Source organism: Urocitellus parryii, chromosome 1, assembly GCF_045843805.1.
Source record: "Urocitellus parryii isolate mUroPar1 chromosome 1, mUroPar1.hap1, whole genome shotgun sequence".
In the NCBI taxonomy this organism is placed as follows: Eukaryota; Metazoa; Chordata; class Mammalia; order Rodentia; family Sciuridae; genus Urocitellus; species Urocitellus parryii.
Genome location: NC_135531.1, coordinates 120,847,681 through 120,860,777, shown reverse-complemented (window position 1 = coordinate 120,860,777; position 13,097 = coordinate 120,847,681). Strand labels below are relative to the sequence as shown.

Sequence of the window (13,097 nt, the reverse complement as noted above, 5' to 3'; positions counted from 1 at the left end):
CACACCTCACTTCCCCGTTCACAAGGTGATCTCTCAATGTGATCTAACTAAAGGTGAAGCAGATTCTGTGGCATGCACACACATATGCATCTATAAACACACACACACACACACACACACACACACACACAAATTAATGGCCAGAAAAAAAATAATGCTTTTAATGTGTTTAGAGACTTTTTTACTAACAGCTTGAAAAGTCACCTACAAATGCATAAAATGGAAGTCTGTCATGATTTTCTCTGAATGAAAGGAGGCCATAAAGCAAAACAAATTATTACTAAGAAAGGATCAAACACTCTACTTACTTTTCTGGGTTGTAAACGCTCATCTCCTCCAGGAAAAGACTGTCATTTAGGAAACCATTGTTTCCTATCCTGGCCAAGAACTTCAAGATGATTCCTTTTTCTGATCCCAGGAAAACCACAGTGTGATTCTGATATGGCCCAGCAGCAGTATCTACTGCAATTTTGGTCAGGCGGTATCTAAAATGATAGAATCACATTTTTTATCTCTTTGTTGGTCTATCAATAAGTGTCCGCTTTTCCACTTCAATTGTGACATAGCTTTCAATAATAACCTCAGGAAAAATATATGCATATAAATAATTCTCTCAAGCTGTTCTGGTCCTTTATATCCATATGCAGAGCATTAGTATGCCTCCAAAGGCATAGAGAAAAGAGGTATGTGTGTTGTGGAGGCCAAGTTCCATAATAAATACCCCTAACCATCTGAAACCACTCAACAATGATCCTTTTCATGATCAACAAAGAAAGACTGATGTCTCCCATGGAGAGGATAAGAAATAATAAGTGAACTAATTTAACAATCCTTTTAAGGTTGAAAAGCAATAGCTACCATTCTTCATACTCTTCCTCTGAGGTACAAAGCTTTCATCAACAAAATGCTAGACTAGTTAGTTTTCTGATTGTTAGAGAGGGCTGTAAGAGTTCTGATTGTGGAGAGTTGATGGCACTATTAATATATATAATGACAAGCAACCCAAACCGGGTGCCTAGAGTAAGTCTTACTGGGCATGATTTCTCTGAAATCCCTTGGTTATTCAGCCTGCCATAGACATGTATTTATCCTAAGTACCATGGCAGAAATCATGAGCCTTCCTGCAAATTATATACCACAGTTCCTATCTAATAGCCAAGAGCTATCGAAATACTTTAATATCTTTCAAAAAAGACAGGGTATAAAAATGATGATAAATTAACATTTGTTTGAAGACTGACATACTTGGTTGGTACTTGGGAAAACCTATTGTACTATTTGAAAAGTAAGCTCTAAATAAATAAAAGGAAGAATACTTCATGTTATTATAGATCTCCTTTGCCTACCACTTCAGAAAATTAATACTAAAATATGAACCCTTCATGCTAGCATACTTATGCAAATGTGGTACACATGCTGTTTGACAGTTAATAATCCAGGGGCCATGCTCATGTGAAATCTGCAGCATGTTTTGCCACCATAACCACCCAAACAGGTATCCACATCCAATCACTAGTTCTCTTTCACCACTCCTCTATTTTTGCACAGACTGGATTAATGAGCTAACCCGGAAGGAAATATCTTTCTTTCCTCTAATTGCTGGCATGTGTACAACTAGCCTGAAAATATTGGAACTCTTCTCACTGGGAATGTGGCTATGGGGATTTGATGGCATCCACCCAACCTGCCAGCATTTCATAGCTGAATCAATGCCCAGGATAGCAGAAGATGTTTGTGGCATTTCAAAGCATGAACCACTGATAGAGTCTATGAGCATGAAACAAAGTCAGAGAAATCCATTTTGGACATGGTTTACTTGGCACCCACCTGACCATCGTTCTCAGGAACCATGGTCTGTTGATGATGGAAGGTACTGCCTCATCCATGAGCGGGTGAGTCTTAATGAAGTTCAGGGTGTCATCAGGAAATTCATTGGAGGTGGCATATTTCTCTAAGGAGGATGAGCCAGCACAGCAACCTGGCCTACAATGAAACAAAGGGTGGGAGGGAGGGGGTTTATTTCATGCCTTATGGCAAATTCTTTCAATGAACTGCTTCTCTAAGCATCTGGCATGAAAGAGAATGTACCGCAGGCAAGAGGAGGAAGTTGAACAATGCAGAATGCCACCAAATACAACACGCTGAGATTTCCTCTGGGCTGCCTCCTCATTCCATAAAGGAGCCTTCACCAGCTCAGTTAAGCTGCATGTTGGGGCAGCTTGGCTTGCTTCCAGAAGTACAAATGAACCCCAGCAAACAGCGATGGAGCTCTAAACAAGTGAGTTTGTGGTCTGCACATATCCCAGGGATGGCTCTACTTACTCAAAACCCCGCAAGAGGTTCTTGGGGGCATTTGTTCTACAAAGGGAGGAGTTAGTTGACTTTTTCCATAAGTGTAGAAAAGATGTTCAGAAAGTCACCAGGATACATACCAGCAAGGCTCAGTGTAACCATCTCTCATTACATGGGACTCAGAATTTGAGGGCTTTTTAAAATTTTTTTAATTACTGCTTTTATTTTTATGTGATTTTGGCAGGTATGAAAAAATCAATTATAATAAAGATTCTTTCCTGCAAGTTCATTTCCTCATAATTGAATATAGCGAAATGCACTTGAACAAGAAAATCTATGGTTTCAGGAGTGAAGGAACTTCCCAGCAAAATCAGACTTGGAAACACTGAAGCCAGGAGCCCAGGCACCTGGTTGCTTCTTAGTGCAGGAGAGGAGTTGGGGTTCTCACAATGTTGACATGACCTACCTCCATGCCACATGTCTACTGTGTCATGGTGCCAACTCAGCCTTCCAGTGAATGCATCCTGATGTCTACAACAGGGACCAGGCAGGCGTGTGGAAGCATGTGGGCAAGTCCTCTGCCCTGCCGTGGTGGAAAAATCATTTAAAAATGTGTCCTGGTGGTGATGGCTGAGTGATACCATCTTCACACACCAAATAGAGAGCTGGTATTCCTTGAAACCTGATCCCTTTGCCTGAACTTCTCCTTTCTGCTTATTGAGAAGTTGGTTCACAGTCCCAGGCAATGACTTAGAGAATCTAGCAGAGATTGCAGGAGCATGTTTTTCTCACTATGTCTGTTCTCCACAAGCAGCAGGGTATGAACAGACCAGTTAATTCAGGTGATGAAGATGAATGCTGACATGAGGGTTTCCTTGGAGTATAGTAGTTCACTGGCATCTAAGTTAGTTCAATTAAATGCACTCATAGACTCATAGGTATTTCATGTCAGGAGGATGGGAGGTTTGGGTAGAAAGTTAGAAAGCAAAATGAAAAAGTAAGGCATTAGGCTTCTTTCCTGGGTCACACAAATTCAGTGGAGCTATTTCCATGTAACTTAGTTTGCAAGTTTGGAATGGATGTGTGGAGGATGTGGAACCCATACCAGGAAGGCACAGGAGTGGGGGTAGAGCTTCATCTTGTTTGTATTCAGTTAGAATTAGCTGTTTCCCTAGGAGGATCTAAGAAAGATTACATGGGACCAAGAAATCTCTATTGTCTCTGGGCCATAGGCTTTCATGCGAGAAATTTTAGGGCACAATTTGCAAAGAGGTGACTACAAACAGAACATGGCACAATAGAAATATCCAAATAGTCCACTGTTTCTGTCCTCAGCCTGGAGTCTTAGAGTCAACTCTGACCCAGCTTGATCCCCAAATCCAGGGAAACACCATTTACATTTCATACATTATTAGAGAGATCAGTCTGTAAAATTGAGGGAAGCAAAAATAATTTCTCTAGTTATGTGAATTTACACAATATACTTTACCTCTCTAGGCCTCAATTTTCCCAATTACAGGCGAATGGGACTGGCTATATCAGATGGTTCCTATCATTCTATTATTACATTAGATAAAATACATGCATAAAGGTTAAGCAAGAGACTATAGAGTCATCGTTTTGTATGTCTATAAGATAGCTCTGGATTTTGGTTAAGGGGATGAGGGCAAATGGTCTCCAAGGCATTTCTATTGTTCTGGCATCTGTAACTGCCTGGCTAGCAAGGAAAATACCGGAATACAGTTCACAGGATGTTCACTGTCAAAGGATCAAATTCCCCCCATTTCTAGAAGTATAAAATAGCCAAATAAATATTAGCACATACCTAGGCTTAGGGACTCGTTCATCAGGAACTGGTGTCCAGGTGGAATCGGGAGACTTCTGTTCCTTGAATCTCCCAGTAAATACATTGGCAATGTCAAGCATGTCATAGGCACAAACTGCAGACCCAGGGATGCTGCAACATGACATTTCACAAAGTATTACACAAACATTATGCACGCAATGTGCAAACACACTTTAAGAAACTTTCTTATTACAGGTGGGGGGAATTTAAAAGTCATACTGTGAACACTACAGAGGTATGGAATCTTAACTCATGAAAAGAATGTTTCTGTCAATCATATTCGCATCAAGAGCTAGTTTACAGCAAATCACATAGAGAAATAAAAAAAAATCTTCATGACTTCATTGTCTCTCAAACCACTTTTGTTTATAAAGGAACAATTATTCAATGGGTGAGAGAAATTTCATGAATTCCCTGATGTTGCTATCAATAATTCAAAGATAAAAAAAAGTCTCTGGAAAACGTTCTGCATCTTCAATGTTTGTGAAAATTTGAAAGAAAAGGACTCTACTATCCACACATTGCTTCTTTGAATTTGGATCTTTAAGCCAAAGACTGATGATGCAAGAATGTGGTATCGGTGGGAGGTGGTGGTTGTGAGGTGAACACACATTTTAAATTAGTTGCTGTATCTTTAAATTTTTATTTCCAGTTAATTTGCATGAGATTAAATAATTTAAGTCTTAAAACATTATCACTTTCCAAATAAAGTACTCTATAAAGTGCTAAATAATAATAATGACAGTAATCTCCACCTATAATTACATCCTTGCCTGGCACTCCTGGAAGGACTTAGGCATTTTTGTTTTTTAATCAATGGTGGGAAGACATGAATAATTCATTCATCTGGGTATACTGTTTACATTTGAACCCATGTTTGTTTTGACTATGATCGCTCCCTGATTTTGACGAAATAAATTGTAGACACCAGCTGGCCAAGAGGTTTAATCAGGCTTTGAGGTACTGAGCCATTACATGACGGGAGCAGTCAGGGCAAGGGATGAGGCGCTCTGCAGTGTGGGAGCAGGATCCAGCCAGGAGAAAGATTTAGTTTTTTTGCAAAATGTTGAAAGGATATGGAAATCACTTCGTACACGATTAGGAAAATTTTATGCCATGTTTAGTTTTATAACAATTACTAAAATATTACTAATAAAGCAAGAAATAGGGAGAGGATTAAAAAGCTTCTTTAAAACGAGGTGACAGGGTGAATTTTAAAGTCAGAATACATACATGTATTTGACATTCACTGAATTGCCTATTTAACACAGTGATCCCTATTTGCATTGGAATTTTGGAACCTAGCATTGCTTATTTAATTTTTTTCTCTCTCTTTTTTTTTTTTTTTTTTTTTTTTTTGTGGTGCTGTGGATTTAACTCAGGGCCTTCTGCATTCAAGGCAAGCATTCTACCAACTAAGCTATATCCCTGGCCCTGTTTACTTAATTTTGTAAGATACTCTTTACTTCTTTCTCTCCTAAATGCAACAAGTTTATATATTTACCTTCCATATTAGGAAACATCAGATAAATTGATTGAGAAATTTTATGATGCATCCATAATAACTAAGGAATCTGGGGTTTTTATAATCTTCCCAAGGTTAGAATCATTTGTAGTCTTTTTGTTTCTTCCTCACCTTCCTTCCTGTCATCTTTTCTCCATTCCCTTCTTTCCAACTTCTGATTATTAAACATGCATTTCTGAAATTCCTAATCTAAAGCAATAAGTGCCCCATGACCAATAGAGGCCTTCCTTCATTTGGCTCACAGTTCAGTGTGGAAGCAAATATGATTATAACAACTCCAAGGCAATCTTGTAAAACGCAGCCCATAAAGAAGGTGCACAGAGTTTCACGGGAGGTGACTCAGCCAAGACTTGGAGCATGCACAGGGTTGCAATGTGCAGATGTTGTTTGGACAGGCAGACATGGCAGAGAGCATCATGTATGCAGAGCACAGCACATTCTAGAACCAGACTTTGGTTCTGTAGGCTAGTGGCACAGGCTGTGTAGCAGAGGATGGAAGGAAGACAAGCTGAAGAGAGAAGGGAGCCACACCACAAGGGGATTGGCATATCATGCCAAGGAGCTTGGATTTCTTCCTCAGGGTAAAGAGAGCCCCTTAGGGATAGGAAACAACCTGACACACTAGTTTGCTTATGCGGACATGGAGTGTAAAGGGATAAAATCAGAGGGAGGAAAGCCAGAGAAGGACTATAATTTATAAGTGAAAATGGGTATGCATATTTTTTAAATGGGAAACTAGATTACCATATTCTGATTTTTATTGAATAAATATAATTTCTGAGACTGCATAAGCATCGCAGTGGATATTTCCTAGGGACCCTTTAAGAAATACTTCAAATGGAGTACCTATAACACAAGAGAACCCACTATGGGATTTTAATTACAAAGCAACTCATACTTTTAAAAACCAAAATAAAACCCCAAAGTAGAAATGTGCTTTTAAGTCCCACTAGCCCTTGAATTCCCATTGACAAACACAGTATGCCTCTACAAAATCCTAGATAGATGGGTTTTGATATAAGAACAGTCAAGAGCTAAATTTTTTTTATATATATATTTTTTTTATTCTCAAGTCTAAAAATCCCTACAGATGGTTAAAGCTTACCTAAATCTAATCAAGTAGTTCTTGCTGCAATATAGACTCATATTTTCATTTATCTTCAGTGGGAAACTCTTGACTCTTGCCCTCCATGTAATTGAGGAGCATGATTTCCACCTTCCACTTGCTGTTTTCTGTGCTCTGCCTGATTCCTAAGCACTTCTTTCTAGATGCTATCCTCCAGTCTCATCATTTTTGTGCCTGTCATGTAGCACTCATCAAGTTCTTAAGAGTCTTTGTAAAAAGTAGAATACAAACATTGTATTCTTAGAGGATGATGTTCCATCTAGACTATCAGAAATTATACCCAGAGATGAGAACATGGTAGAGAAATTCAGATTTCATGACCATACTCAGAGTTAGGATCATTTTCACACAACAGTGCTAGACCTGTGACAGCTTTGTAGCTTCATGGAGAGCTGAGTATCAGGGACCTCTTACTTTCCTTCTATTCTGTAATATCCATACAGTTTTCACTGCTCTAGGGCCAATTATTAGTGTCTTAGCTTAACCATGTCTTAGCTTAACCAAATACAAAAATAGGAATGAATAGGCTGATAACCAATATCTCTAGGTATAGTTTTCGATGACTTATAAATCCTCACTAGAGCAAAGTTTGGGATTTGGGCCATGATCTAATTTGTTGAGTGAGGTCACCCAAGGGTGACTTCCTCAAATAGGGCAGTCACTAGATCCCTGGGTGGGATGCTGGACAGACTCATGTCAATCCTAAACTTCATAATGTTGCATTTTAATATATTTCTGGTGTTTTTACTTCAAAAGATACCTAGCTAATTAATGGAAATATTACAAGTCCTTTGGAATGCTACATGTGCTAAGTTGGGAAAAACATTTCTTAGTTCCAAAACTGCTTCTTCCATTGTTGACTACCTGGACCAGGTAATCTAATATTTTAAGCTCAGTTTCCTTGAGTGTAAAATGAGAACAACAGTCTCGGATTTCCAAGATTAGAGGAGGGATTTAGGAATAACACATGAAAAGTGTTTACATGCCAGTAATATGAATAGAGCATGTTGTTATAATTTATTTCCCCTAAAATCCTATTTTAATAATGCTTGTAAATGCCAACTAATTCATTGATGAAAACTAAGTGTTAAGTGCTTCTTAGCTACAAAGAGTGAATGGAAATTTTCTGTCAGTTGTGAACACTACATATTACAAGAGAAGCCCTGTGGGAAAAGGAAGAAATGATTTAGGTCAACACAGCCAGGGCATAGTTACCTGTTATAAGGTGTGGAAAAGGTTGCCAGGACAACATCATGGCCATTAATACGGATCACGTCTGTAACCGCCTGGAGTATGTTGAAATAAAAATGAGAGTCTCCAGGCACTGAGCAGTTCAGTCGAGCCTTCAGGAAAGATGTCCACTGTTTCTCCAGGACTCTCTGAGACCCTCCCATGTCATTCTTACAAACCTGAGCGACTCTAGGGAAAACAACCTGCAGAGGAAAAACACACAGGGAAAATGAGATGCAGGCACTTTGTGAGAAGATCGTACTAGAATTTGCCTTTTCTTGACAACAGAAACAGAACAACAAGGTGCTTAATTTAATATTGTGTTTCTAAAATCAGTAGCAAAAGAAAAAAAAAGAGGAAAACTCAGCACTGAAACAGCATGTTTTAAAAGATAAGGCTGTGGCATTTAATACAGAGCCATAAATCCTTCAGGGGATCAGCTCCCAGCCACATAAACTCATTTCCATACAGACTGCTTAGCTTTTTATTTCCTCAAACAAAAGCACACTTTGTATGCACCATCTCTGCCATCCTCACTGCCTGCCTCTGGGGGCTGACTCTCATCCTTAGAGTGTGAGTTCCTCTAATTGTGCAAGCCACCCTGGCCTTTTATTTGTGTCCTCCAACTTAGTGACCTTGATCTACTCTCTGGTAAAAATAACTAATAAAATAGACATTCCCTCACTGTTCTATCACTTTTTGCAAGAAAGAAAATAATAAATATATCAAGACTCAATTTGCTTGAAGATACTGGATATTTAGTCTCCCTAAGGAGCAACTCAATTAAAAAGGAAAACTGTACCTGAAAACCACATGTCGAGATACTTGGAATTTGGTATGAAATTAACCAAACATCTGTTGGTTGGATTTTAAATAGAAATATTTAAGAGGTTCACTGTAATTTGTTATAGCTCTGAAAAGGCTACAGGGCTTCAAGATAGCCCGATGCACCCTCCCCACTTACCTTTCCCATGGTGTTGTACTCCACAGCGATTTCCCTGAAGAAGAAGTAGATATAGTCTCCATAATCCACTGCTTGGACAAAGTATGGTTCTGTAGACAAATAGACACTTTAATTGGGGACATGTCACATAGTGTTAAGAGAATTTTAATCAAGTGCAACCAAAGACATGTTATTAATTAAAAGTGTGGGGCTATTAGACATTTGGTGAACACTAACCATTTCTAATGACTTCACACTTGCAAGTGCTAGTGATTTCAGAAGGCTTCTCAAGGCTACAAATTATATCTTTCAGAAGCTTTGCAATCAACAATCAAGAATAAATGGGTTTTGCAAATCTCTGTAATTTTATTTTCCACAATGGAATGCCCATATTACAGAGAGGATTTTGTACACATTGCCTGGTCAGCCTGACTCACAGGGATGTGAATGGCCTCTTTCCTACTCCCCACTACCTCCAATCCCTGTTCTCTTTCGTGAATGAACTATTCAGTTCTTTTCATGTGGGACTCCAAAATGAGAGTTTCAGGCAGGGGAAGATGAATGTGACGTATTCTATTGTTGTGGCACTGGTAGTTTTGTTAATACTTCAGAAACTCATGGGAAGGGAAAAAGGGAGGTAAATAAATCAGTGGAGGTGAAAGATGCAATTTACATGATTTGGTCTATCAGAAACCATTACTAAAATAAATTTACAGTCTGGTCCATCCAGACTCTATATGTCCCACAAGATATGTACCCACCCCCCCCCAACACCTTTCTTCTTTCAATTGTTCACCTTTCAACCATTTTGAATCGTGCTTGACGGTCCTCAGGGTAGGGCTGTCTCCAAGACTCCGGTAAATGACTGCATCAATGGCCAGGAAGTCAGTCACTGTGGCCGAGTATAGTTTTCCATCTTAGCAGAAAAAGAAAAGAGGTGAACAGGGTGCAAGCAAGAGAGTGGGGATGGGGAATAATGAAGACATCCCCCAGATTGCTTTCCTACATCAGGCAAATGAGATAGGACAACTGGGAAAAATCCAAGAGTCGCTAGGAAAATACTTGGCCCATATTCCTAACCATTTTAAATTGGGATCATGAGAGATGAAACATTTTTCATTTTTTAAATTGCATGGCATTTTTTCGGAGCAGCAGCAGCTCAGGGAACAGAGTGAATGAAAAATGTTGTTTGCTGCACTTGATTAGATGGACCTTGACTGAAATCTCAAGGCCAAGGACCCTTGGATGCTGCTATTGCCACCACACCATGGTAAACTGGATTAGGTAGGAGCCCAGGGAAAGATAGAAGCTGATGTGATCACTGAAAAATTTAAGTCCAGGCAGAGGTAAGGGAGTCCTCAGCCTGGGCAGGTGTGCAGAGTTGAACAGAGGAGGCTCATAAGCACAAAGGGGCTGACCAAATTCCTGCTTCTGTCCTGAGGGTCAGCACTCCTCTTTATTTGGTCAAAAGACTTCATTAAGCCCTGCCAATCTACCTTAAATAACAGATATTTGCTTTAGGATTTCACAAATCACAAATTGAAAACATTATGAATTACAAAATTCCAAAACAAAGAAGAAAGGGGATGGGAGAGGCGGAGTTCAAACTGGCCTTTCTTTAAGAACTTATTCTTTTGGGGAGGGATGCTTGAGGGTATACTCAAGGCAAAAGAGAATAAATACTGGAGATGGTCCCTAAAACTTTTGGTTCTTTCCTGGATTAGCAAACTCTGCAAACAAATAACTAATTGGGGGTGTTCTAGGTTAATAAAATCTATGTAGACTAAATAGAAACAATAGTTATATCCAAAAATAAAAACAATGACTTCTTGGATTTATTTTTAATGAATTACATATTTCCACTAATTATATGCCAAAGTGACTTACAGACAATATAGTACTTTCTAAGTTCTACCATATTTAAAAATAAGAAGCTTATAAAAACTTAAACAAAGATATTTATTTTTACCTTTGGTCTTAAAATAATGAAAATTTGCTCAGATTTAACTAAGAGCTATCTTGATATCTGCATAATTAGCAACTCTACATTAAGAAGTTCTGATTCTATTTTTGTTCAAATCTGCAGACCACAAATCTTTGCATTGACAAGCACATATCTATAAATCGCGAGCTTTCTCATAGAATATATATTCTATATTCTTATATCCTATGTCATAAAGATAGGCCTGGGTTTCAGGGACAGTGGAACATGGAGAGGAGTGTGGGGTGTGGGGATGGCTATTCCTCCTTTTAATAACACTCCAGGACTCTGTTTTACACTCAATACTGCTATCTGACCAGAACTTTCCTTGTAAAACAGAACACTATTCTGCCGTTGTTGGTGCTATGCCACCATCTACTCACAGTACAGATCTTGAGTCAAATAGGGCTGAGCTTTCATGAAATTTCAAACATTCCAACAGGAAACTCTTCAGATGTACATCTTAGGGTGGGGAAAATAATAGTTTCATCTTGTGTATTTGTTCTCAATAGCTCTTGGAAACATACTGGCCTCAGTAAACACTTAGTGCTATCTCTCATTTCTACCTCAGGCTACAAGTTCTCTTTTTAGTTTATAGTTAAACTAAAAATCTCTCCTTCAGCCCACATCTTCCAAGGTCCCAACTAATGCAGGTTCTAGAGTCAGAGAGGTATTTGGTATAGGTATGCACTTTAGAATATGCTCAAGCCCTCTTGCCCCTGGCTTTGCTCCTGCCCATGCTTGCAAATTAGTCCAGGAGACTTTGTGGCAGTGAAGTGCTGTTTCTCAAAAAAGCAGGCTCTCACTTAGAAGGAGAACCCCTGGAAACTTTCTGTTTCTACAATCTATGACTAAAGATTCAGGCCCACAAATGGGTAACTCTGAGGATGAAGTTCAAGGAGCTGGGAAACAATCTTGTTTCATAATCAAAGCCCTAAAGTCCCTTATACAGCCAGGATGTGCCAGTTTTTAGCTGTTGTGATGGAAATTATAGTTAACTGCTTTATTACATGCTATAACAATCACTATTATACCAACACTTCTCTCAACACCCACCTCCACACACACAGCTGGCAATGAATTCCTAAATAAATTCCTAATTAAAACACAGTAATATACAAAAATCCTACTAAAAGGATGGCTTATCAGCTGCTTCTTTATATCTTTTACAGCAGAGAGAAGGTGTGGGGTGGGGGAGTACAGGCCCACTTCAGCAATCAATATCACCCTCTAAACCACCAGGACCTTTGGACCAGAGACAGACATATTGCTTAATCAGGCTATGATATGTGAGATTTTGCTGGAAGTTTATGGGTATGTGGCCTCACTGCTCTGAGTGAGATTCCAGAAGTTTCCTGTTTTTGTTGTTCTTTTTTTTCATTTCCCTTCTATATGTAGATAAGAAGACATTAATTGGGGCAGCAGCCAGTCTCATAATGGAGTTGATACAGAGGCGGGAAATGACAAGCAGCAGCATCGGGGATAATACTGTTGTTGATCAATCCCAAAGTCTACCTGACTTCAAACATTAAACCACATCCATGGTTTGAGGTGTGATTTTCTATTATTTGAGCCCAAACTTGCCATCGCATATTCAATGTTGAGCTATTATCCTTTTCTACAGACACAAAAGTATGGGTAAGGGTGGCAAAGACTTGTTTAGAGAAGCAAAAGTACAATTTCCATACAATTTCAAATAGAAAAGGCACTCTTAATTACAGTATTCACCAGAGAATCAGGCTACAACTGTGACTCCACCAATCCTCCAGAGCAGATTCTCAGCGACAGGCTGAAACACGCAAAAGCAAATGCAACAAGAAGAAATCGGGTCATTTACCTGCAAACAGCGCAACGTTGGCATGTTTGGCATCATAAGGGCATCGGGCCATTCCACTAAATTCATCCCCAAAAGGTTCCAAAGTATCAATCTAAATGCAATAATATAACTTGAATATAAACAACAACCACCAACAGTAGTTACAGAACTGATACTTATAAAGCACTTCATGTGTATAGTAATTCATATGCATACTTGCAAATGTCCTTATAAATTCCCTCCAAGGCACATCTATGAGTTTAAGATGAAGAAACAGGCTAAAAGAGATTAAGTCACTTAACCAAGATTCTATAGCTAGGAGAGTCTAAAATTTGGTC

The 13,097-nt window shown here is 39.0% G+C and overlaps 1 protein-coding gene across 3 annotated transcripts in view; it reads right to left on the bottom strand.

The window, feature by feature from the left end:
• The window catches only part of Sema6a (semaphorin 6A), a 124,486-nt gene that overhangs the window by 33,569 nt on the left and 77,820 nt on the right, over positions 1-13,097 (bottom strand). For all 3 annotated transcript variants that reach the window (XM_026402208.2, XM_026402210.2, XM_077801262.1), the window contains exons 7-13: positions 12,781-12,871; positions 9,759-9,878; positions 8,984-9,072; positions 8,005-8,222; positions 4,118-4,249; positions 1,828-1,983; positions 309-485 (exon numbers count right to left, since the gene is read on the bottom strand). In XM_026402208.2, the coding sequence (XP_026257993.2) occupies positions 309-485; positions 1,828-1,983; positions 4,118-4,249; positions 8,005-8,222; positions 8,984-9,072; positions 9,759-9,878; positions 12,781-12,871 (983 nt within the window). The remainder of the gene's footprint in view (positions 1-308; positions 486-1,827; positions 1,984-4,117; positions 4,250-8,004; positions 8,223-8,983; positions 9,073-9,758; positions 9,879-12,780; positions 12,872-13,097) is intronic.